Raw genomic sequence first — 25,000 nt, 5'->3', positions numbered from 1 at the left:
TACAGCAGATACAAATTCCTCGTAGCTGGAATATGTTGTTTTCCAGTCCCTTTGAGGAAGACATGCTCTTTACAGGGCAAAATGTCTTTTTTTTGTATTTAGAATGTCCTTGAGTGGGTTTGCCACAGAGTGCACAAGCTGGCAAGTTTTTCACCTTGGTTTCCAGGGCTGAAGGTTGGTCATCACGTTTCCGCTTGTAGTAGTTGGATCTTGCCCAGGACAGAGGGGTACTGCTGCTGGGCATTGTGCAGGGGGTTACAGTTTGTGAAGAGGGGTCTGCTGTGGGTGAAGACACAGTGGTTAAAGGCCTGGTGACTGTGGATGTGACAGGGGTTTTGATCGCCAGCCGTGGGAGAAGCAGGGGTGGTGGTGTGTGGCACTGAAAAGCTGCCATGTGGATGCCAGCTGTCTGTTTCTCCAGCTTGTCAAAGCCCGGAAGAGGACTTGGACTGCAGGCGTCTTCCTGAATTAAATGATACAGTAAATCTACATTTCAGAAAAGCAGCACTCTTAAATGTTTGCGTTTACTTGTTTTGCTCTCGTTTGTTAGTTAGTTAATTAGTTTTTATAGATCACCAATAAAGTAAACATTTGAGACAAGGTAAGTCAGACCCGGTGGTGATAGCCAGACTTGTAGAGGTGCACGTCCTTTCCTGCCCCCACACACTTGTCACCTCGTGGACACTTCAGGGAGCACCTCCAAACCCCAACTGGACGCCACACAAACAGACGGCTTCGGAAAAAAAGCTGTGGGCCTGGCAGAACCCCTCCGACATAGGCCGGAGGTTCTGGAGGGTAGAACCACATGCGGTCAGATGCCATCACCCGTCTCCTCTTGAGCACACCAGTGTTGTCTTTGTACACATGAACAGCGGTGAACATTCCTCTTGTGGTGTCCTCCTTAAGCCAGTGAATGTCAGCAGATGGGATGCCATCAGGTTTCTCCCACAGGCGCACCCAACCGTCTAACTCCACCTGCAAAATAAATGGTGCATACAAGAGCACGTCTGGTGATTCTTGTCTACAGAATGACATTAAAACGTAGGATTCTCATTCATGCTGCTTGCATTTAAATCCAAGTATAACTTACAGGTAAGTCACTTAGAGGTGTCTGCAAAGGAGGAACACCACCCTGGGATGTGGATGGAGCCTCTGTGGGCTGAACAGTAGACTCTGGCTCATCCAGCCAGGCAGCAGACGTGTTCTGTGAGGCTGAGTGACGCTTCTCATCCGGGGGGTGTAATGCATGTTTGGATGTCTTTGAAGGCGAATTCAAGGGCAGGGGATCCCGGGAATGTGACTTCTGGGACTTTATTCTATCTAACAAGTAATAAAACAAAAGTAGTGTAAGTGTAATAAGGTGTAATAAAAAATGTTCTACTATGAAAAAAACCATTGAACAACCATTAACTTTCTGCATGTCACTTACCTTCCACAGCCTGGGATGCAGCTGCCAGTTCATCATCATCATCATCCTCTGGCCATGAGGAGGGCCTGAAACTGGAGGTCCTTGTCTTCAGCTGCCATACACCAAACAGTATTTAGCTTTACAGATGGACCATTTGTGATTTGAACTGAAACATGATTAACATTCTTTATGTCACACTTCCATCCTCCTTGTCATTAATATATCTCCTGAAATTCTTCATCTGCATACTTGTGATGTGGGTCAGTGGTGTGTTCAACCACCTCCTCACAGAACTGTTTGCCTTCTTTATTATGTCCCTCTGTTCATTGCTAAATTTCTCTGGACTGTCCCTTTGAACGCTATATTGTTGGTAGAGTTCCCACATCTCCTGAAACGTGTGGCCCTCAAACCCTCTCTGACCGTAGATACACCTGTCCACATTCGCCTCAAGGACAATGGAGACTTGTGGGAAGCTCTCTGCATACTCTGTCAGGTAGTCTTTAAGCCACTGGTTGGCTCTCTCTACTGTAGTATATTTATGTATCATATTATATATTATTATATAGGTAGTGAACAATATGTTCTGGTCAGGTTAAGATGCAGTGACTGTTCCTCAACCCTTGCAGTTTGGCAGGGTCGTTGTCTGGGGAGCATCTGGGATAGACTCCAGGAAACTGACATTTACATTTACTTTTAGCAGTAAAATTGATCATTGCTTATGAGAGAAGTACAGAGAGTAGATGGGTTTGAGTTCCCACATCTCCTGAAACGTGTGGCTCTCAAACCCTCTCTGACCGTAGATACACCTGTCCACATTCGCCTCAAGGACAATGGAGACTTGTGGGAAGCTCTCTGCATACTCTGTCAGGTAGTCTTTAAGCCACTGGTTGGCTCTCTCTACTGTAGTATATTTATGTATCATATTATATATTATTATATAGGTAGTGAACAATATGTTCTGGTCAGGTTAAGATGCAGCGACTGTTCCTCAACCCTTGCAGTTTGGCAGGGTCGTTGTCTGGGGAGCATCTGGGATAGACTCCAGGAAACAGACATTTACATTTACTTTTAGCAGTAAAATTGATCATTGCTTATGAGAGAAGTACAGAGAGTAGATGGGTTTGTGTGTCCTCAGTGACTGGGGTGAAAGCGTTTGCTTGAACTGGGTTCGCAGAATCTGTGTTCGCAGAATCTGTTGCGTAAACTGTTTATCCGAGCTGTTCCTAAGGAAATATTCAAAATGTCACACCGACCTGGGAAAGGAATTAGGAGGTTGATGGTGGGCCAGATGCATCCGGGAGCTGGACAGATAACACGGCCCAGCGCCAGGACCTTCAGAGTAGCCGAGAAAAACATCTACACGTCCTTATTTGGACATGTGGAAAGATTTTAGGTGGTGGTTAAAAGCAGGCCTTCACAGGCTGGGGTTTTCAGAGCGCTTCGCAGAGGGTCCGCTGGTAGCACACAGCGGACCTTTTCCGACCTCTCAGTTCTCTCTGCAGAGGAACAAGCAGGTGAATTTGGTTTCTGCCTCTCTTGCTATTACTCTTTTGTAATCATTATCTGATTGATTTAATTTGTCATGTATAATAAATTTTTATGCTATTGATTTAAACTTCAAAGATGAGTTCTTGTGAAATCTCTGTCGTGGTTGAAGAGAATAGAAATACACGACACTACCTTTCTATGGGGGTTTGACATCTCTGTTCTGTGCTTGTCAACTATGCTGCAATCACAAAGGTACATGAATTTAGTTGGGTCATTATTCTCACTGAAGTTCCTAAAGGAACAATGAACCTGAATAAACCCCAAAACGCTGATGAACGTCAAAGGCTTGTAACATGTTGCCCCTGTAGTTTTTCACCTACAAAAGTGATAAACGTAACACACTTACTACTTCATATAGCCTACGTCGTTCTCCACAAGCCAGTGGAAAGGTGCGTGTCCGTACTGGCCGAACAGCAACACCAGCCGTCCCAGACACTGCTGTCGTGACGGTGCAGGGACTCCCTCTGCTTGGAGGAATGTCTCTGCATGGTCCAGTGCAGTGAGTGGGTTCAGCAGCTCCAGGGGAGGTTTTGGGAAGACCTTTTTCTTCTCCCGGTAAAGACGTGCCTCTTTAGTCGACAGCAGCACAGCCTGCTGACGATGTGCAGGGGCGCCTGGGTTCACAACGCGGATTGTTGCCATCTTTACCTGTGGCCTATTAACAAGTAGAATATGAATGCACTGACAGAAGTAGAGAACAGAATATGGAGGCATCTGCACCCACAGAACAGTGTTAACTACTGAGATGAGTGGGGCGTGTAGTACAAAGCACAAACTGCCTGTTAAAGCATCGTTACAGATCCATACATACAGTAGTTTAAAGTATTCTTTCTTTAAATAATTGTTTAATGACCAATTACATTATTCATATTCAAGCTATTTCATAAGCTTTGGTGTTTAGTTCTTTTTTAGTAGGAGCTCATTTTAGACAGTATTTCTACATGAACTGGATAAATGACTTGCTGAAGTACATACCAATAGTTTTCACTCTTTTCATTTTAAGCAAACGCGTTAACGTTACAAAATATGTTCTTCATCAGGAAACAAACTCGGACCTACGAATAGAGTCGAGAAAGTAACGGTACATGAACTCATATTCATCTTCGTCCTCGTAGCTGTCGCGGAAAACAACACTTGATACTTACCGCAAACAGAGGTTTTGTATGTCCGGTCACCGTGTGTGCGCATTTAATGGCCACTGAAAAGAATAGGACTGTATTTAAGCAACGTACAGGAATAAAATCTGGTGTCCGGCAAAAAAAAAGTCAGCGTCTGTCCAGCCGATGTGTTTACTGTACCTTTGGAAACGAGCGCTGTGATTGGTTGTTGGGGGTCCGCGTGTCGACTCAGCCCCGACAAATCGGACAGCGTAACTGTCTACGGTGACCTGTAGACCGTAGACATTCCACACTGTAGACTGTAGACTTTGCACTACCGTAGAAACAGGTTCTGCGATCTCCCCAAATGTGGGAATCTTGACTGCATAATTTCTGGTAGTGGGGGACTGTGTTCGCGCTCTCCTCTGATTAAGTGTTCAAAAGATATTGTCGCTGACTGTCGCATGAATCCCATGAATGAAGCTATGGCTCACGTAAAAAATCTGCTCTCAGATTTGTTCTGTAACTATTCTACTGTAATAAATACAAGCTTCATTCATTCAGTTGAGTGTTACCGTACCCGTTTTATTTATTACATTTCGATGCATTTCTCTTTTCTCCACTAGATGTGGAAGCTGCAGTTTTATTTGTCAACTTATTAATCGAGCAAACAGTTTTTCTTCAGTGAGAAAGATGATAGATTTGTTGGTATTAGCTCATATGAGGCTAGACTAGTTAGCATAGAAGTAATAATGACAAACGTCATCAGCACCAATTTATTATGAATCCTATTGGACAATAGCCTGTCACATGACCCAGACCCATGTCTTTAAACATTTAAAGAACAACCCTTTGTTTTCTGTAAGCGTTGCACATCTTAGCATTTGGTCCCACTGGACCACACTGCTAAACTCTAATCTACTGGTCAACTGAACGTAGACGTTTGCACCGTCACTGAGACTGACTGTTGGGAGAATGTGTACTTCAGCTTCTACGTCATGGCAGTATCGCTTCTCGGCCTTTTGGCTAAGATCAAGTGTATTATCTGTTCTTATCAGTTTAATATCAGATACGTCCCCTACCTGGGGACCATATATTAAATTGTTTTTTGGAGCAGGGAGATGGAATAGGGGCTTGCTCCGTCCACTCCGCGCATCGACCCAGTATTGCAGTACTTCTGGGAACGGTGCACCCAGTATGGATGTAAAAATGGTAGATTCTGCTCATTATTCATTAGAAAGTTATGTATCCATATGTTTGACAGGATATTGATCTCCACAAAACTCAGTGTAAAATACTTTGTAACATCTAAGATGTGGTTCCACTACACAGCAATGTCAAACTGTCCACCTACAGATTGTATGACATATGCAGGAACCACTCATGAAAAGCATCTCCTGATCTCAGCTCAGTTCTAAATGAGGTTCAGTGACACAGATTCATGTAAACGCCAAGTCATATATTCAAAGATTGTGATCCCAACGTAGTCATCATGTGCTCTGTGACTGGTTAGGTTCAACACTCTTCTTGTAACATTCTTACAAAAACAACTAATCTCTTGTGTCCCGTCATACATCAAGTTCTAACATCTGATATTCTGTTTGACCGTCTAATAGTTTATGGTTTGTATCTGTCCTTTACACCCTGATCATGGTATCTCCCCTGCCAGGTAATTATGAGTTGCTGAACCCGCGCTCAGGAGAGCCTTTCACACGTGATCGCTAATGACTGACGGTGCTGAAAATCTTTGAACTCACAAAGTACAACATCCTAGAGGGACATCTCCCATCATGCATTACTGGAGTTAATGCGGTTCCTCAAGTCACGGCTGAAATTAGACAATCAGGGCGCAAAAGGGCAAGAGGAAAAGGTGTCAAATTTGTCCGCGCGCGAGGGACCGCAAAACAAACAACGTTTGCCATCGGTGCGAGAGATACATCTGCCACAGATATTTGCTCTTCTGCTGTTCAGACTGCGCCCCTCGCTCCTGAAGATAATTTGTTTGTTCATTAGAAAATGAAATAATAATAATCATAATACTAATAAGGGCCGGCACGGTGGTGCGGTGGGTAGCACTGTCGCCTCACAGCAGGAAGGTTCTGGGTTCGATTCCCGGAGGCGGCCCTGGTGCCTCTCTGTGTGGAGTTTGCACATTCTCCCCGTGTTTGCGTGGGTTCTCTCCGGGTTCTCCGGCTTCCTCCCACAGTCCAAAGACTGTGGTTAGGTTGATTGGCTTACCATTGCCTGTAGGTGTGAGTGAATGGTTGTCTGTCTATGTGTTGCCCTGCGATGGACTGGCGACCTGTCCAGAGTGTACCCTGCCTCTCGCCCGCAGCCAGCTGGGATAGGCTCCAGCACCCCTGTGACCCCGCACTAGGGAGTAAGCGGTTAAGAAAATGGATGGATGGATAATACTAATAATATTCCGTGTGTTTTATACTATGTTGATGTTTTTGTTGTTGTCAGTGTAGTAACACTATTTACAAAATAAGTGTAATATGAAAAAGAAAAATAATTAATAAAATAAAGCAAAAGCATTTGAATTTGGGTTTTTTTTTTTTTTTTTCTCCAACCTGGGATTTTCTCCAACCTGGAGACAACAAGTTTCCAACTTGGAAACACACAACGTCACGGCCCTCCTTGTATTCCCACACACACACAAACACACACACACACACACACACACACACACACAGGCTTGTCTATACTACATTGTGGGATCACCAGACAAGGCACCCCTTTCTGGGAACCACCCTTTCTGTGGGTTGTAGAGCACTCTAAAAAATCAGGTAGCAACCACATAGTGAGATATACAAGCTTGCCTATTTAAATGACCATTTAGACAAAGTAGTGTTCCACGTCTGACAAGGGCCAGACTTCTGAGGACTTGTCAGGTTTTTAGGTAGAAGTGGGACCAGAATACACAAAGTCTGGGTTTTGTTTCTTACTGTGGACTTCAGAATACACAAAGTCTAGGTTTTGTTTCTTACTGTGGACTTGACATTAAATATTTATGCATTCAAAATTAAGTACTTACCTTCTAGCATTAAGGACTATAAGTAGAATTTACCTGGACTTAAAATAAGACATAAAAATTGTGTAAGCCACATAATTTTATTTGAACATTAGTTACTGGTATTTACCTTGAACTTCTGTAAAAAAAAAAAAAAGATCAGATTCATATTCTGATATAGAAGATTTGTTTATAAAAATATGAACAAAAAAGGTAGTCATTCAAATATAAGAATTATTCAGTTACAGCATTGTAAACAAAAACGCTGCTTTAGACAAACAATTGAACAGTTACTATTGAACTGTGTTTCAGAGGCCAGTTTCAAAGGCCTTTCTTTTCAAAGCTGTTATACGGTTCTTGACATAAAACTTTATGGACAACCAGTCCCTGTCTTTCAGCGCCACATTTTCAACCCCAAGACACTTATCAATTTCAAGTTTTCCTGGAACACGGCATGAGGTAATGAAGTGCATCAGATGTCTTTCAACAGCTTGTACCTCTTCATTCTCCCATTTCCTTCTTTTGAAAACTTGGCGACCTGTACAATTACACAACTCAAATTAATATTGGTGTATAGGTCTATATATGAAAAATGCTTCATTAAAAATCATTTGAAGACTATAAATGCACAAGGAGAAGACAACACTATATCTGAATTCATGAAAAGTATACTTCTTAAGCAAAAATGCTAGTAAAATTGTTAATATGCCAACCTATTTGTTTTGGTGACTTATATGTTGTAGCCATGAAACTTTGATGTGGTGCTGAATCACTAACATCCGTCAGTGTAGCCTTGCCATCTTCAGTCTGATTACATTTAACCAGACACTCTAAAAATAAAAACAGAAGACAGTATTACCCTTTACAGTATTTGTATAGTAACTAATACTGTTATATAGAAAAGATAGAAAAAGAAGTTAAATAGAAAAAGTGCAGCATTAGACTTTTTTAAAATTATTATTAGCACTTTAAGTTAATTAACTCAATACTTTGGAACCAGGACTATCAGTAAATACACTAGTTTTTTTTCTTTCTCTCTGCTTATATAATGAAAGCTTGTCTTATATAATGACTAAAACTAAACATGTCACTATAAACCACTTCTTCCTCTCTCTCCAACTCTCTCTCCACAGATTTAGATTTATTTTTGCAAGGTCTACTTAAAAGACTGTGAAGTACAAGTGTATTCATTCAGGTTAATTATTAGATTTGTTCTTTTACAATATTTGTCACCACCGAATATACTAATGTTTGACAATATAAAAATCCTTACCTTGTGACTTACATGCTGCCCCATTGATGCTGTCGTCAAGTACATCCACACTCTCTGTGAAGGGGCAGAAGAGTAATTGAGAAGGAATCTATTCTAGACACATGACTAAAAGGTACAGTTTTAACCTAAAGGTCAGGTTATATATATTTATGTATGTGTGTATGTGCATGTGTGTGATATGAAATATTACATTTTGAATAATCCGTACCTTGTGACCCTGACCCACATGCTGCTCCACTGTCATTGTCCTCATCCACATTCTCTGTGAAGGGTTAGAAGAGTAATTAAGAAGGAATCTATTCTAGACACATGACTCGTACAGTTTTAAATCTAAACAGGTAAAGTGTTTTTAATAACGGTACTTGCATTGTTTTTCCTATTTACTAAGGTCAGGTTGAATACTAGTACCTAAGTCAGAATTTGCCAGGGATATGAATAATTTTATTTCCTTCCGCTTCTTGAGGAGTGCAGACGTTTTTCCTCTGCTTCCACTCTACTTTAGCTTGCAGTGTCCTTGTCTTTTCTGAGCACCCTGAACTGCTATTCTGGAATAACTACTTTTTAACATGGAGCTACAGTAATCAACTTGTCACTCAGCGCATTGGATAAAGTTTTCAGGCAGTTTTCATTCATATGCGAGATTGAGCAGGCAACCCCGAAGAAAACTACAACGACAAGTGAAGTACCATCAGAAAGTCTCATAGAAGATGTGAATGCAGCATTGGGAGCGATCCCTACCACAACAATCACTGAACCAATGAGTTCCCGTTGTCAACCTCCTGGTTGACAGAACAGTCACCCAAGACTGCAGAGTGCGACACACCAACCTGTGCACAGCCTGGATTGACTACAAAAAAGCCTATGATTCAATGCCACACACATGGATCACTGAATGCTTCAAGCTGTACAACAACAACAATAGAACTCTAAGGGCCTTCATTGCAAACTCAATGAGGTAGTGGAGAACCACCCTTGAAGCCAATGGAAAGCCACTTGCCCAAGTATCCATCAAATGTGGCATATACCAAGGAGATGCACTGTCCCCACTGCTGTTCTGCATAGGTCTGAACCCCCTCAGCCAAATAATAAACAAGACTGGCTACGGATACCGACTTCGGAACGGAGCCACCATAAGTCACCTCCTTTACATGGATGACATCAAGCTGTACGCAAAAAGTGAGCGAGACATTGATTCGCTGATCCACACCACCAGAATCTACAGCTCGGATATTGGGATATCATTCGGACTCGAGAAATGTGGGAGGATGGTGACAAAGAGGGGCAAGGTAATCCACACAGAAGGGGTCACTCCCAGAAGGAACAATAGCAGACATTGAGGACAATTACAATTAAGTACTTTGGAATATAAACAGGCAAACAGCAACCTTGAACAGGCAACAAGGCATGCGGCAACAGCCAAATACCAAATACCTCCAAAGAGTAAGGCAAGTCCTAAGAAGCCAGCTCAATTGCAAGAACAAATCGCGGGCAATAAACAGCTACACCCTGCCAGTGATCAGATACCCTGCGGGAATAGTAAGGTGGCCAAAGGAAGAGATACAGACCACAGATGTTAAGACACGAAAGCTCCTCACCATGCATGGAGGGTTCCACCCCAAATCCAGCACCCTGAGACTATACGCTAGCCGCAAGGAAGGAGGTCGAGTACTAGTGAGCGTGAGAGCCACTATCCAGGATGAAACATCCAAGATCCATAAGTACATCAAGGATAAGGCCCCAACAGATGACGTGCTGAGTGAATGTCTCAGGCAGTGGAGAACAGAGGATGAGATGCTGGAAGAGGGACCATTATGGGAGGACAAGCCCTTACACGGGATGTACCACCGGAACATAACTGAAGTGGCTGATCTCAACAAATCCTACCAACGGCTTGAAAGGGCTGGGCTGAAGGACAGCACAGAGGCATTTATTCTGGCTGCACAGGAGCAGGCCCTAAGCACCAGAGCCATAGAGGCCCAGATCTACCACACCAGACAAGACCCAAGGTGTAGACTGTGCAAAGAGGCCCCTGAGACGATCCAGCACATAACTGCAGGGTGTAAGATGCTGGCAGGGAAAGCATACACGGAACGCCACAACCAAGTGGCTGGCATAGTATACAGGAACATCTGTGCAGAGTATGGACTGGAAACCCCAAGGTCAAAGTGGGAAACACCTCCCAGGTGGTAGAGAACGAGCGAGCCAAGATCCTGAGGGACTTCCAGATACAGACAGAGAGAATGGCAAACCAACCAGACATTGTGGTGGTGGTGGATAAAGAAACAAAGAAAAAATAAAATAAAATCCTTACCTTGTGGCTCTGACTCACTTGCTGCCTCATTGTCACTGTCCTCGTGTGCATTTTCTGTGGAGGGAGAAAAAGAGTAATTGAGAAGGGGCATTATTACCATTTCTCAAAGCAGAATGTAATTTCTTTTTGATCCAATAAAGGCAAAGTAAAGTTAAAAAAATCTAAAGACAGTACCCTCTGGATTAATGATGATGTCATCAAGGCTTTTGCCCTTGAATTCTGTCATGCGTCCCTGTTCCAGAGCCAAAAGGACTTTGCTAATTTTGGCAAGCTGGAGGGTGCCCTCAGGAAGTCTGTAGAACTGCCTGTGTATTCGTATGTCATGTCCAAGAAAACCAGCTAACTGATCTAGTTCTGTATTGCTGAGGTTTAGAACTTGAGATAGGGTTGCTGTTTGTTTACGCAGTTTTGTAGAAGTGAGAGTTTCTGGTGTTTTTGCACCACAGACCTTGGCAAAATGTCGAAGGCAATCTGACCCACGGTAACAGGTCATTGCACATGGTCTTGCAAACAAGTAAGGGTTTTCCTGCAGAACTCCACAATCTTTGCGCTTGCTGACAAGCAGATCTATTGTTGTCTGCATTGCTGGGGTGAGAAGCACAGGCACTTTTCTTCCTCTTTTCCCTCTTATTTCTATTCTCCTGAAATGTTGACATAGCTTCTTCTCTAGATCAGAGAGGGCCTCATTCATATCTTCTTGAGGGTTTGATCGATTTTTGCACAAATATGCTGATAAGGACATGTGAGACACCTCCCCTGCTCTTCGCCGGTTGAACAGAATGACTTGCGTCAGAGTTACCTTGGTGAGCTGTGTCCACATCTGAGAGGAGCTTTCTTTGGACAACTCATCCAAGTATTGTTTTTGCTTCTGATCTAAATAAGAATGGAGAGTCTGGACGTCTTTTGTAAACGGGAGCAAAAGAGGAGAATTCCACTTAGACTCCTGCAATGTTCTCAGGGATGCAGCCGATATCATTTCATGCCATCTGCTTTCATAGATTTGTCGAAAAGCACAAGCTTCTTTTGCTGCACTCTTGTTGCCCTGTACGTTAGCTTGACTTTCAACAAGCATTGAAATTTTTGATAAAGTGTATCCAATTTTGAGGGCAAGACTTGGGCACTTGTATGTATTGGTTTCACCATCATGACCCGCTAGATGTTTTACTGACCTAATGACATGCATGAAATTTGAGGGCTTGACGTGTTCTTGAATTGTTTTCAATGAAGTGATTTTCTTTGAGCATATTAGAAGCCTTCCGAGCTCTCTCATTTTCTGGCGAATATATTCATGTTTGGCAACATCATGTCCGAATCTGTTGCAAAGATGCTCACCAAACTCCATGATCATAGAGTCAGCTTTAACAGCATGATATACTTCATCTTGGACCATCTTGTTCAACAACTTCCAAACCTCTTCTCTGACACCAGGTGGCGGTTTTACAGCAAGTGCACAGAGTGCCTGAATACGGGTTTTACCAAGTTTTTGTTCAACACCAGTGTTGAACTTGCAGATCTTCCTGTGTCGCCACAGGACTTTCTTGGTGAAAAGGCCATGACAATATACACAATGCAAGAAATCTTTTCCTGAACAGTCCTTTTTTGGTTGTTTTCGAGAAACAAGCTTTCCAGTCCCAGTATTCAATACTTCAACATTGTGTGCAAAGTTTCCTCTGTTTCTTACATGCTCTAGATGTAGCCGTCTTTCTTTGGAGCCTTTAGGGAAGGACAAAGCCAGTGCAACATCTGGTTTATTGTGATGAGCACGTTCCCAATGCCTTGCCATTTTTATATATCCAGACTTGCAATACAAACAGTATTGTTTTTTGTTGTACAATCTTGACCCATCTTCCTTCTTGCATACACCAGGTATGAAGACAGAATCATCAATCACTTCATGTTTAGAGGGGGAAGAGGTACAAACAGGTAGGCTGTCCTTGAGTTCACTTAGTGAGTTTAGATTGTCTGCCCCTCTACTTTTCGATGAGCAACTGGTTGAAGGACTGTCTGAAGAATGAAGTTTACGTTTCCTACCCAAGTTGCTTCCTTTTTTTTGTGGGCGCCCTCTGTTGTGCTTTTGCTTCATGGACTTATTTAGATTTTTTGGTGAATCACCTTTGTTACCATCCATTTTTAGGTTGCAAAGTTTTAATATCTTTGCCTGTTTAACTGGCGTGAGAGCTATGCTTGTGTCTGTACTATCAGAAGACTCTTCACTTGTCCCAGGAATATATTCCTCACCACTAGGATCGGATGTAAAGTCAAAGTGCTCATCCAAATCTAGTTGTCTTGTCATCTTTGAAAAAGAAAAAAAAACTGAAATATTAAACTTATTTTGAATTATATTCAAAGGACAAACTACATGCTTCAAGGAACGTCATTTTTACTTATCGAACTGTGAAATAAAAGTCCTAGCAAAGTAAAATTTATAAAACATACCTGGCATGTTGACTTCAATTGGTCAGGACTTATGGATGGACTCTCATCATCAGAATCAGTGTAGTTCACAAGCGGTTCTGATTTTATAGTTTTCATTGAATGAAAGACTCCTGCTTCTTGTAAACTCTAGAGAAGATCACAGACAAAAAAAAAGCATTAAAAAAATGATACACCAGTCTACATTTAGAGAGGTTTTCAACTCTCAAACATTAACCAGAAGCTGTAATGTTTTTCCATTAACTGTCAAGAGCAAAGTGGCATTGAACAGAAAGCAATAAATGTGAATTGTTGTTGAATTCATTATTATTTCAAATACAAGATAGTTCCTTAAGAGTGTACTTGTTAATATCTATGAAAATTGGTTTGACTGTCCAACTGAAAACCTGATTTTACATAAACCTGACTTTTATTTAAAACAAAACAAAAACATCCTGAAATATAAAATACTATGACTTCAACTCTCACTGGTCCCCATGAATACTCGAAAATCAGATCAAATCAAATCATCAAAGAGTGCTAAAGGTTTTAGGTTTAGCTTTAAAATACCTTGTATTAGACCTAATGTGATCTCCAGCTTTGAGCAATGCTCATATTTGACTAAATTTCAATTAATAAAACAGACTGAAAGGAAAAAAAGAAAAACTAAACTACAGACAAGACAAAGTGTAATTGTGTGTTAAAGCAATACCTGCATATGGGAGAGGGAAGGGCTCTGAGGTACCTCCTCTGATGACAGTGTATCAGCGCCCGTTTCTTGTGTTTTAGCCTGACAAATGAAGTCAACATCTGTATTTAGCACATCAGCATTAACACTTGCATTAATCAATCATAATATGAAGCACATGTCTACAGGAAACGGACATGCAAGTGGCGATGCAACTTCAATACAGTCTCTTTATACAACAACAAATCAGTTACATTTGATAGGTTCAATTTAGTACAGATGTCTGCTAAAAAAACTACTGTAATTAAGAATAAGAAAAGCTGAAAAGTGGCAAAACAAAAAGTTGGTGTGACTAAGATGAACTGAAGTAAGCTCAAGTTTGTTTGCCTATATTGTGCATTCAAGTGTAATAAAACTAAAGACAATAAATTCATGTTACAAAGATGAAACGTAGACAATATTATTTACCCAACGTGGACCCCACAAGTACTACAGACCTGACAGGTGTGTGTGATACAGAGGTCAAAATCTAGGCAAACTACAACTCTCACTGGTCCCCAGAAAGACACCCACCACGTGTGTGAGAGACTAGCCAGAAATGGTCCCCAAGAATACTTAAAAATCAAAAAGTGCTACATGTTTTACATGTAGATTTAGCTTCAAAATACTTTGTATTAGACCTAATGTGATCTCCAGCTTTGAGCAATGCTCATATTTGAATAAATTTCAATTAATAAAATAGATTGAAAAGAAAAAAATAGAAACTAAACTACAGACCTGACAAAGTGTAAGTGTGTGTTAGAGCAATACCTGCATCTCGAAGAGGGAAGGGCTCTGAGGAACCTCTTCTGATGACAGTGTATCAGCGCTAGTTTCTTGTGTTTTAGCCTGCCAAATGAATTAAACATCTGTATTCAGCACATCAACATTAACACTTCTATCCATCAATCACATAATGAAGCACATGTATACAGGAAACAGACATGCAAGTGGCGATGCAACTTCAATACAGTCTCTGCATACAACTACAATTCAGTTACATAGGTAACTGTGAGATAAGTAAGATAGGTTCAATTTGGTACAGATGTCTGCTAATTAACTACTGTAATTAGGAATAAGGAACGTTGAAGAGTGGCAGAATAAAAAGTTGGTGTGACTAAGATGAACTGAAGTAAGCTCAAGTTTGTTTGCCCATATTGTGCATTCAAGTGTAATAAAACTAAAGACAATAAATTCATGTTACAAAGATGAAATGTGCACAATATTATTTACCCAACGTGGACCCCACAAGTACTACAGACCTGAAAGGTGTGTGTGGTACAGAGGTCAAACCTTAGGCATACTACAACTCTCACTGGTCCCCAGAAAGATAAGACACCCACCACGTGTGTGAGAGACTAGCCACAAATGAATGAATGAATACTCAAAAATCAAACAGTGCTACACATTTTAGGTTTAGCTTTAAAATACTTTGTATTAGACCTAATGTGATCTCCAGTTTTGTGCAATGCTCATATTTGACTAAAAAAACCAAATTCAGACTGAAAAGAAAAACACTAAAAACTAAACTACAGATATGGCAGGAAGTGTAATTGTGTGGTTAAGCAATACCTGCATCTCGGAGAACAAAGGGCTCTGAGGAACCTCCTCTGATGACAGTGTATCAGCGCTAGTTTCTTGTGTTTTAGCCTGCCAAATGAATTAAACATCTGTATTCAGCACATCAACATTAACACTTGTATCCATCAATCACATAATGAAGCACATGTATACAGGAAACAGACATGCAAATGGCGATGCAACTTCAATACAGTCTCTGTATACATCTGCAAGTTAGTTACATTTGATAGGTTCAATTTGGTACAGATGTCTGCTAAAAAACTACTGTAATTAAGAATAAGAAAAGCTGAAAAGTGGCAGAACAAAAAGTTGGTGTGACTAAGATGAACTGAAGTAAGCTCAAGTTTGTTTGCCCATATTGTGCATTCAAGTGTAATAAAACTAAATACAATAAATTCATGTTACAAAGATGAAACGTACACAATATTATTTACCCAACGTGGACCCCACAAGTACTACAGACCTGACAGGTGTGTGTGATACAGAGGTCAAAATCTAGGCAAACTACAACTCTCACTGGTCCCCAGAAAGACACCCACCACGTGTGTGAGAGACTAGCCACAAATGGTCCCCATGAATACTTGAAAATCAAAGAGTGCTACATGTTTTACATGTAGATTTAGCTTCAAAATACTTTGTATTAGACCTAATGTGATCTCCAGCTTTGAGCAATGCTCATATTTGAATAAATTTCAATTAATAAAATAGATTGAAAAGAAAAAAATAGAAACTAAACTACAGACCTGACAAAGTGTAAGTGTGTGTTAGAGCAATACCTGCATCTCGGAGAGGGAAGGGCTCTGAGGAACCTCTTCTGATGACAGTGTATCAGCGCTAGTTTCTTGTGTTTTAGCCTGCCAAATGAATTAAACATCTGTATTCAGCACATCAACATTAACACTTCTATCCATCAATCACATAATGAAGCACATGTATACAGGAAACAGACATGCAAGTGGCGATGCAACTTCAATACAGTCTCTGCATACAACTACAATTCAGTTACATAGGTAACTGTGAGATAAGTAAGATAGGTTCAATTTGGTACAGATGTCTGCTAATTAACTACTGTAATTAGGAATAAGGAACGTTGAAGAGTGGCAGAATAAAAAGTTGGTGTGACTAAGATGAACTGAAGTAAGCTCAAGTTTGTTTGCCCATATTGTGCATTCAAGTGTAATAAAACTAAAGACAATAAATTCATGTTACAAAGATGAAATGTACACAATATTACTACCCAACGTGGACCCCACAAGTACTACAGACCTGACAGGTGTGTGTGATACAGAGGTCAAAATCTAGGCAAACTACAACTCTCACTGGTCCCCAGAAAGACACCCACCACGTGTGTGAGAGACTAGCCACAAATGGTCCCCATGAATACTTAAAAATCAGAGTGCTACATGTTTTACATGTAGCTTTAGCTTCAAAATACTTTGTATTAGACCTAATGTGATCTCCAGCTTTGAGCAATGCTCTTATTTGACTAAATTTCAATTAATAAAATAGATTGAAAAGAAAAAAATAGAAACTAAACTACAGACCTGACAAAGTGTAAGTGTGTGTTAGAGCAATACCTGCATCTCGGAGAGGGAAGGGCTCTGAGGAACCTCTTCTGATGACAGTGTATCAGCGCTAGTTTCTTGTGTTTTAGCCTGCCAAATGAATTAAACATCTGTATTCAGCATATCAACATTAACACTTGTATCAATCAATCACATAATGAAGCACATGTATACAGGAAACAGACATGCAAGTGGCGATGCAACTTCAATACAGTCTCTGCATACAACTACAATTCAGTTACATAGGTAACTGTAAGATAAGTAAGATAGGTTCAATTTGGTACAGATGTCTGCTAATTAACTACTGTAATTAGGAATAAGGAACGTTGAAGAGTGGCGGAACGAAAAGTTGGTGTGACTAAGATGAACTGAAGTAAGCTCAAGTTTGTTTGCCCATATTGTGCATTCAAGTGTAATAAAACTGAAGACAATAAATTCATGTTACAAAGATGAAATGTGCACAATATTATTTACCCAACGTGGACCCCACAAGTACTACAGACCTGACAGGTGTGTGTGGTACAGAGGTCAAACCTTAGGCATACTACAACTCTCACTGGTCCCCAGAAAGATAAGACACCCACCACGTGTGTGAGAGACTAGCCACAAATGAATGATGAATGAATACTCAAAAATCAAAGAGTGCTACACATTTTAGGTTTAGCTTTAAAATACTTTGTATTAGACCTAATGTGATCTCCAGTTTTGTGCAATGCTCATATTTGACTAAATTAACCAAATTCAGACTGAAAAGAAAAACACTAAAAACTAAACTACAGATATGGCAGGAAGTGTAATTGTGTGGTTAAGCAATACCTGCATCTCGGAGAACGAAGGGCTCTGAGGAACCTCCTCTGATGACAGTGTATCAGCTGCAGTATTTTGCACTTTAGCCTGACAAAGTAATTTAACATTGGTATTTAGTATATCAGCATTAACACTTGTATAAATCAATAACAATGAGGCACATGTATACAGGAAAAAGACATCCAAGTGGCAATGCAATTTCAATATAGTCTCTGTCTACAACAACAAGTCAGTTACATTTGATAGGTTCTATTTGGTACAGATGCCTGCTAATTAACTACTGTAATTATGAATAAGGAAAGCTGAAGAGTGGCAGAACAAAACGCTGGTATGACCCCACAAGTACTACAGACCTGACAGGTGTGTAATACAGAGAGGTTGAACCTTGAGGTTAACGGCCCAAAACCTTCACTTCTATATTCTAACCAGCGATGCAAATGTAGCAAATGAGAAGAGCCAACTCCCGCCGGGGAGAGCCGAATCTTCAGCAGCCATTTGTCCGCTCTGCTGAACATCCATACACACAAACACGAGACTATTATGGGCGGACCAATCGGCCAATCACGTACGAGGATTGACGTAAACGGGCCAAACGCTCCTAAGACAGCGAGTGTAGTGGTACAGGTAGACAAACGGGGAGCCAGAATTAAAATAAAGCGCGTCGGGAATAAGTAAAAATGGCCGAAAAAGCAGCAGCATCTAGATGCATTTCAATGATATTTGAGACGGCAAACCTGAGTGCACACTTTGTAAAATTAAAACATTATAATACTTTAGATAATGTTTTGTGGAGGTTGACAGATATTAAGACCCAAAGGTTTAATTAAAATTTTAAAAAGCATTAACTGTATTTTTTAAGAGAAAAATGCATTAAAGGCTTTTATGAAAACACGGAATAAACAAATGCTTAGAAACACGCACAATTTATAATCGCTAAATTAGGCTAAAACATAATAAATAGGGATAATAAATTAGGAGCAGACCAGGAGCCACAAGAGCCGGCTCTTTTGAGAGAGCCAAGCCAAATCTGTAAAAAAGAGCTAGACTTCCCATCATTAATTCTAACATTTAGACACTAGTTTAACAAACTCAGCTCAGCTTGTAATTAGGAGTAATAAACTTATAAACGTAATATGCTTGTAGGAGCCCTGATAATAATACTGCATAAAGCAATTAAACATAGCAGCTTGTCTGCAAAACAATCTGCAATCTACGTAAAAGACAACGGCGCGGCACACGCCCACCTGCGCAGCTCAAACTTTCTATCTTTAAAATTCGACAAAAAAAAATATCCAACTTTACGAGCACGCTAATAACACTCACCCTTCAAGTGTAATTGTGCTGGCAGTTTTGCATCTAATATTAACATTGAAAACAGGTGGCACACTCAAATCACCTTCCACATTACCTCTAGATTCGAGGCGAAGCTCCACCCCATAAGCCTCCCCGGCGCAACTGACCCAGTGCCAAAGGTTCCTACCTACTGCTGGTGCTGCTCTCTTTACTGGCTACTGCTATTACTAGCTATTGATAATAGATAAAAATACGAACTATCTACAATATCTGCAATATAATATAGAATTATATAATATGTACAATAAATACCACACCAAAGTAAGTGTACACATTTTGTGGTGTGCCACAGTACAACTGAGATGAACTGAAGTGAGCTCAAGTTAATTTACCTGTATTGTGCATTGGACAATAAATTCACCTGACATGAAATGTGCACAATATTATTTATCTAACGTGGACCCCACAAGTACTACAGACCTGACTGGTGTGTGATATAGAGAAGCCAAACCATAGGCATACTATAGCTCTGGTGAGGCTGGGCGGCATCACATCTGGCACCTGCACAATCAGCACTGGCACACCACGGGAGTGCGCCCTCTACCCACTGCTCTCCCTGTACACAAACAACTGCACCTTGAAGTACACAGACTGTCACTGGTCTGCTTCAGGACAGTGATAAGTCTGCTTACAGGCAGGAGGTTGAGCAGCTGGTTCAGTGCTGCAGTTAGAACCAGTTGGCGCTGAAGACTGTGGAGATGATGGTGAATTTTGAAGGAATTGCCCCCCCCCCACCATCCACAATAACAATGTCTCATTCAGGTTCCTAGGATCCACAATCTCACAGGACCTGAAGTGGGCCCCCCACATAGACACTGTCCACAAAAAGTCCCAGCAGAGGTTGTACTTCCTAAGACAGCTCAGAAAGGAGCTACAGAGCTATAGCCTCCAGAACCATTAGACACAAAGTCACCCTTTTCTCCCAGGTTGTGTCTGATCTGAACTCTCCAGTCACACAAAACAATGACTCAGTGCAATAACCATAAAGTAAGTGTGCAATAACCATGCATGTGACATAGGGTGCTGCAAGTGTTGTAAATATCTAAACATCTAAGTTAATAATGATTATATTTATAAATAACTTCTGTTCACTGACTTTAAAGAAAAACACTAAAAACTAAATCTACAGACCTGACAGAAAGTGTAATTGTGTGTTATAGCAATACCTGCATCTTGGAGGGGGAAGGACTCTGGGGAACCTCCTCTGATGACAGTGTATCAGATGCAGTTTCTTGCACTTTAGCCTGACAAATGAATTCAATATCTGTATTTAGCATATCAGCATTAACACTTGTATGAATCAGTCACAATATGAAGTACATGTATACAGGAAACATGCAATTGATGATGCAACTTAAATAGTCTCTGTATACAACTAAAAGTCAGTTATATTTGATTATTAAATTTTCAATTTAGCACAGATGTCTGCTAATATACTACTGTAATTAAGAATAAGGAAAGCTGAAGAGTGGCAGAACACACTTCTGGTTATTTAGCTTAAGTATATTGTCCCTGTACTGAAGAAAAGGCTTTTTTCCTGTATTTGTCCCTTCAAACTTATTAGCATTAGCAATCACTGTCATTTGATTTAAAAAAACTCAGATTAAAAAACCAGTAGCAGAATAAATCTCACAAAAGAAACACAAATCCTTCACCGATCTCCTCATGAAAGCAAATATGCACATTCACTAATCTACATCACACAATTCAAGAGTTACAAACCTGTTTTCTCCAAGGCCAATCAGATCCTCCATAGTCATACGTTATTTCTTCTCCAGCCTTAATGTCTCTCAGAGCAAAAAGACAAAGATGTGGCTTGCCCTCTGCTATGACCCTCTTCATTTTGCAGTTTGGATAGATGTGGTCATCATTGACTAGTCTTCCAAGACTGTCATCTTCTTGCGCTGCATCAATACTTCATTCAAAAATAGGAATCAAAAATTAAGTTTCATAAAAAGGTTTATAATTAAATTAAACCATTATCAGTCATCAATATGACATTTTCAAATTTATTTTACTTCTAAACTTTATTCAGGTTAATCTGTACAATACAAGATATTCCTTACTCAAAAAGTGTAAAGTCTATAGAAAAGAAATAATTAGCTTATATATGATTGAAACAATAACTCATTCATTTTTTCTTGTTCCACTGCACCTTATTCCTTGTAAGGGGCCTGTTGATGTTTATTGCATGACTCTTGTATGGACTCATATTTAAAAAGTGATTTTGGTCTGAAATAAATTTTTACTGAATAAACACAGTAACTATTGACAATATTAGAAAGTTCAATGTTATTAGGACACAAGTAATGTGATTATTTTCTACAGCATGCCCACATGTTAACTTAAACACTATGAAATCATTGTTACACCTTTGTTTAAAATGTGAACAAAATAGAAACTCTTCTTACCACCACATTCTTTCTTTCCAGCAGAAGTCAAACATAAAAACAGTGCATTTACTATGGTAAATCCCCCTTCTCCTTTCAGATTCTTGTGAACTGATTAGTTCTCCTCTATATTCAACTATGAAGTCTCCCTTTTGGTAAGGAACCTTTGCAAACAAGCCTCGACCTAGAAAATACAAAAACACAATGTTGAATATAAATGTATGCATTATTACACACCTAGAAGTTTCTAAAAGCATATGCAAAAAAAATTTATTTCATACGACAACAACCATGCAATGTCATTAATAGTTACATCTTCAGTAATATTAATATGCTCTAGGCTTCAAGACACAGCTTAACAGTTATTACATGATTATTTTAAACAATTTTTAAAAATAATAAAATATAAAAATATGCTTGCTTTACGTATCTACATCCACTCAGCTACTGTGCCAATTGATCCCTTTATTACAATGCGATATATAATATTTTATTAATAGTAATTAGGAAAACAAAATGCAGCATCATACCTTTAAAAGAGTTAATATATTTCACCTCCAACTCTCTTGCCTTGTCAATGGCCCTGGTAGCATGTGCAATAGCATCTTTTAATGGCGTGTTCCTTCGTCTTATTGTGGCCATTGTTATTCCTGCATTCAAAATACAAATGTAACCAATGGAATATGACTTAATGCTGTGTAGGCTGCAGTTACCACATACAAGCTAGTATAGGATTTATAGTAAGTTAGTTAGCTAGTTTTAAACCTAAGAACAGTCATACAGGTACCTAAAAAATTAACCGCATTATCTAATGTAGCTTCAATTCAATCTAAATTACAGTATACTTAGCTAAATAACAATAAAAATCTCAACTAATAGGCCTATGTCAACTGTGTGATATTAATTACAGTTCGTTTTTTATTAATAAAAGAATCCTAACTGGTGTTTTAAATCAAGTACATGATGCTTGGATGAAGTAATAAATTAAAGGTAACTTAGTTGGGCACATTGCTAGCATGCCATTCCTAGCTAGTTAGCTAGCTAGCTAGCCAAAAGGACTAAAATAATAAAGAAAATAAACAACTAGCGTTTTAGAAACATCATATTGGTTTTAATGTTGACTTAACTTGGTTATATCTGTAGGCTTGACTTACCGTTACAGTAATATCCCTGTTGCACGTCTGTTTGAGGCTTCTTTCTTCACCATGTGCTTCTTACTAATCAGTTCTCTTCGTCCTATGCTAACACTTTTTAGGGATACTTGTTTGAATAGTGAGCGCATCTTGCATGGGTGGTGACAATGTTTTAGTATTGCCTCCCCAGTTCCACCCACCAGGCATGTCAGCATACACAAATGCATGTGATTATTTTCCGTCCGATAAGTATTAGCTAGCATTTCATAGAGACTATTACTGATATTTATTTTTAACTTAATAGTTTTGATTACAACAAGATGGCTGTGTTACATTTACAGAATAAGTGGACTTTTTTCTGTGGAGTTCTTATATATGAAGATCTACTTGTCCTGTTCCACCAGTTATCTTATTAGCTAATCGCAAATCATATCATGTACATGGCTAATTCCTTAACCTCTACTTTTGTGTAAACCGATAAAAATAATGTATATTAGTTTATCTGAAACTGTAGTCAGTGTCGTCTAAAATTCTTTGTGAATAATATAGTTGTACATCACCAACTAGTTCCAATTATAGTCAATTTGTTTTACAATTAATTAGCTAGCTAGTTAGCAGCTAATCTAGATATTAGCCATCATGGCCGCCAGCTATTTGAGCATGCTCAGTTGGGAGCAGTGTGTGTTCTAAAGCTACAAGTGTGTGTTCCTGCAATACCACCGCATGCCCCTAGTAGGCAGTACTGAGTTACTCCTCCCTAAGCACACTTACACACATTTTGTCCAATGCCGGTATAATGGGGTCCATGCTGAAAATTTGACAGGACATTTCTTTGAGCTTCTTTACACTGAAAATGAAGTAATTTTTGTGGGGACCAGGTTTTGGTCCCCACATAAATTTTGGTCCCCACACTGTGAGTGTGCTAACATGCTGCGGTCCACACAACGATGTAAAAACAAACACACACACGCACACACACACACACACATACACACACACACACACACACACACACACACACACACACACACACACACACACACACACACACAGTTTCTCCAGACAGAGATTCTCCATCCTCCAACCTGTGGATCCTCCTAACCTGCACTTTCTGTGTCCTCGTGGGGTCCGGCGTGACCCCCAGCTACCTCCTCCTAACCTGCACTTTCTGTGCACTCGTGGGGTCTGGCGTGACCCCCACCTCCCTCCTCCTAACCTGCAAGTTCGCTTTCCTCCTGGGGTCCGGCGTGACCCCCTCCTCCCTCCTCCTAACCTGCACGTTCCCTTTCCTCGTGGGGTCCGGCGTGACCAACACCTCCCTCCTCCTAACCTGCACGTTCGCTTTCCTCCTGGGGTCCGGTGTGACCCCCACCTCCCTCCTCCTAACCTGCACGTTTGCTTTCCTCCTGGGGTCCGGCGTGACCCCCTCCTCCCTCCTCCCAACCTGCACGTTCGCTTTCCTCCTGGGTCCGGCGTGACCCCCACCCTCCCTCCTCCCAAACCTGCACGTTCGCTTTCCTCCTGGGGTCTGGCGTGACCCCCTCCTCCTTCCTTCCAACCTGCACGTTCGCTTTCCTCCTGGGGTCCGGCGTGACCCCCACCTCCCTCCTCCCAACCTGGACGTTCGCTTTCCTCCTGGGGTCCGGTGTGACCCCCACCTCCCTCCTCCTAACCTGCACGTTCTGTGTCCTCGTGGGGTCCGGCGTGACCCCCTCCTCCCTCCTCCCAACCCTGCACGTTCTGTGTCCTCGTGGGGTCAAGCGTGACCCCCACCTCTCTCCTCATAACCTGCACTTTCTGTGTCCTCGTGGGGTCGAGCGTGACCCCCACCTCCCTCCTCCTAACCTGCACGTTCTGTGTCCTCGTGGGGTCCGGCGTTACCCCCTCCTCCCTCCTCCCAACCTGCACGTTCTGTGCCCTCGTGGGGTCCTCCTGGGGTCCGGTGTGACCCCCACCTCCCTCCTCCTAACCTGCACGTTCTGTGTCCTCGTGGGGTCCGGCGTGACCCCCTCCTCCCTCCTCCCAACCTGCACTTTCTGTGTCCTCGTGGGGTCTAGCGTGACCCCCGCCTCCCTCCTCCCTACCTGCACTTTCTGTGTCCTCGTGGGGTCCGGCGTTACCCCCTCCTCCCTCCTCCCAACCTGCACGTTCTGTGCCCTCGTGGGGTCCGGCGTGACCCCCTCCTCCCTCCTCCCAACCTGCACGTTCGCTTTCCTCCTGGGGTCCGGCATGACCCCCACCTCCCTCCTTCTAACCTGCACGTTCGCTTCACATACTGGGGTCTCGGAGTGAACCACTCCTCCCTACTCACAACCTGCACGTGCGCTTTTCCTCCGGGGTTGGCGTGACCCCCTCCATCCACTCCTCCCAACCTTGGCACGT

At 41.2% G+C, this 25,000-nt stretch overlaps 2 protein-coding genes and 1 non-coding gene across 31 annotated transcripts; 1 reads left to right on the top strand and 2 right to left on the bottom strand.

Annotated features, from left to right (window-relative positions):
• Window positions 1–590: 590 nt before the first annotated feature.
• Window positions 591–4,360, bottom strand: LOC114850476 (uncharacterized). The gene is made up of 6 exons (XM_041069697.2): window positions 4,338–4,360; window positions 4,006–4,071; window positions 3,303–3,525; window positions 1,430–1,520; window positions 1,091–1,320; window positions 591–975 (listed from the first exon to the last, which is right to left on the bottom strand). Exons 1-6 carry the CDS (start codon window positions 4,358–4,360, stop codon window positions 607–609), a joined length of 1,002 nt encoding a protein of 333 aa, XP_040925631.1. The 3' UTR covers window positions 591–606.
• Window positions 4,361–5,059: 699 nt separating this feature from the next.
• Window positions 5,060–5,250, top strand: LOC114850490 (U2 spliceosomal RNA). The gene has a single exon (XR_003784837.1). It is a non-coding gene; the product is annotated as a U2 spliceosomal RNA (small nuclear RNA).
• A 1,898-nt stretch (window positions 5,251–7,148) lies between these two features.
• On the bottom strand, window positions 7,149–23,601 carry LOC121202050 (histone-lysine N-methyltransferase ash1-like). Of its 29 annotated transcripts, XM_055506675.1 has the most exons (18): window positions 22,640–23,599; window positions 22,016–22,135; window positions 21,507–21,669; window positions 20,818–21,010; window positions 20,262–20,339; window positions 17,752–17,829; window positions 16,948–17,025; window positions 16,147–16,224; window positions 15,362–15,439; window positions 14,561–14,638; window positions 13,775–13,852; window positions 13,087–13,212; window positions 10,825–12,943; window positions 10,651–10,704; window positions 8,548–8,601; window positions 8,340–8,393; window positions 7,780–7,896; window positions 7,149–7,604 (listed from the first exon to the last, which is right to left on the bottom strand). In XM_055506675.1, the coding sequence occupies exons 2-18, from the start codon at window positions 22,125–22,127 to the stop codon at window positions 7,375–7,377; spliced, it is 3,768 nt and encodes a 1,255-aa protein (XP_055362650.1). In that variant the 5' UTR covers window positions 22,128–22,135; window positions 22,640–23,599; the 3' UTR covers window positions 7,149–7,374. The 29 variants fall into 29 exon arrangements, 28 of the variants coding, with proteins under 28 accessions (XP_055362650.1, XP_055362652.1, XP_040925644.1 ...); XM_055506677.1 differs by having other exon boundaries at window positions 16,948–16,980; window positions 17,785–17,829; window positions 22,016–23,599; XM_041069710.2 differs by having other exon boundaries at window positions 12,889–12,943; window positions 22,016–23,598.
• Between the last annotated feature and the right edge of the window lie 1,399 nt (window positions 23,602–25,000).

Source organism: Betta splendens, unplaced genomic scaffold (assembly GCF_900634795.4).
Source record: "Betta splendens unplaced genomic scaffold, fBetSpl5.4 scaffold_24, whole genome shotgun sequence".
In the NCBI taxonomy this organism is placed as follows: Eukaryota; Metazoa; Chordata; class Actinopteri; order Anabantiformes; family Osphronemidae; genus Betta; species Betta splendens.
The sequence above is the reverse complement of the archived record's forward strand: the minus strand, read 5'-3'. Positions and strand labels throughout refer to the sequence as shown.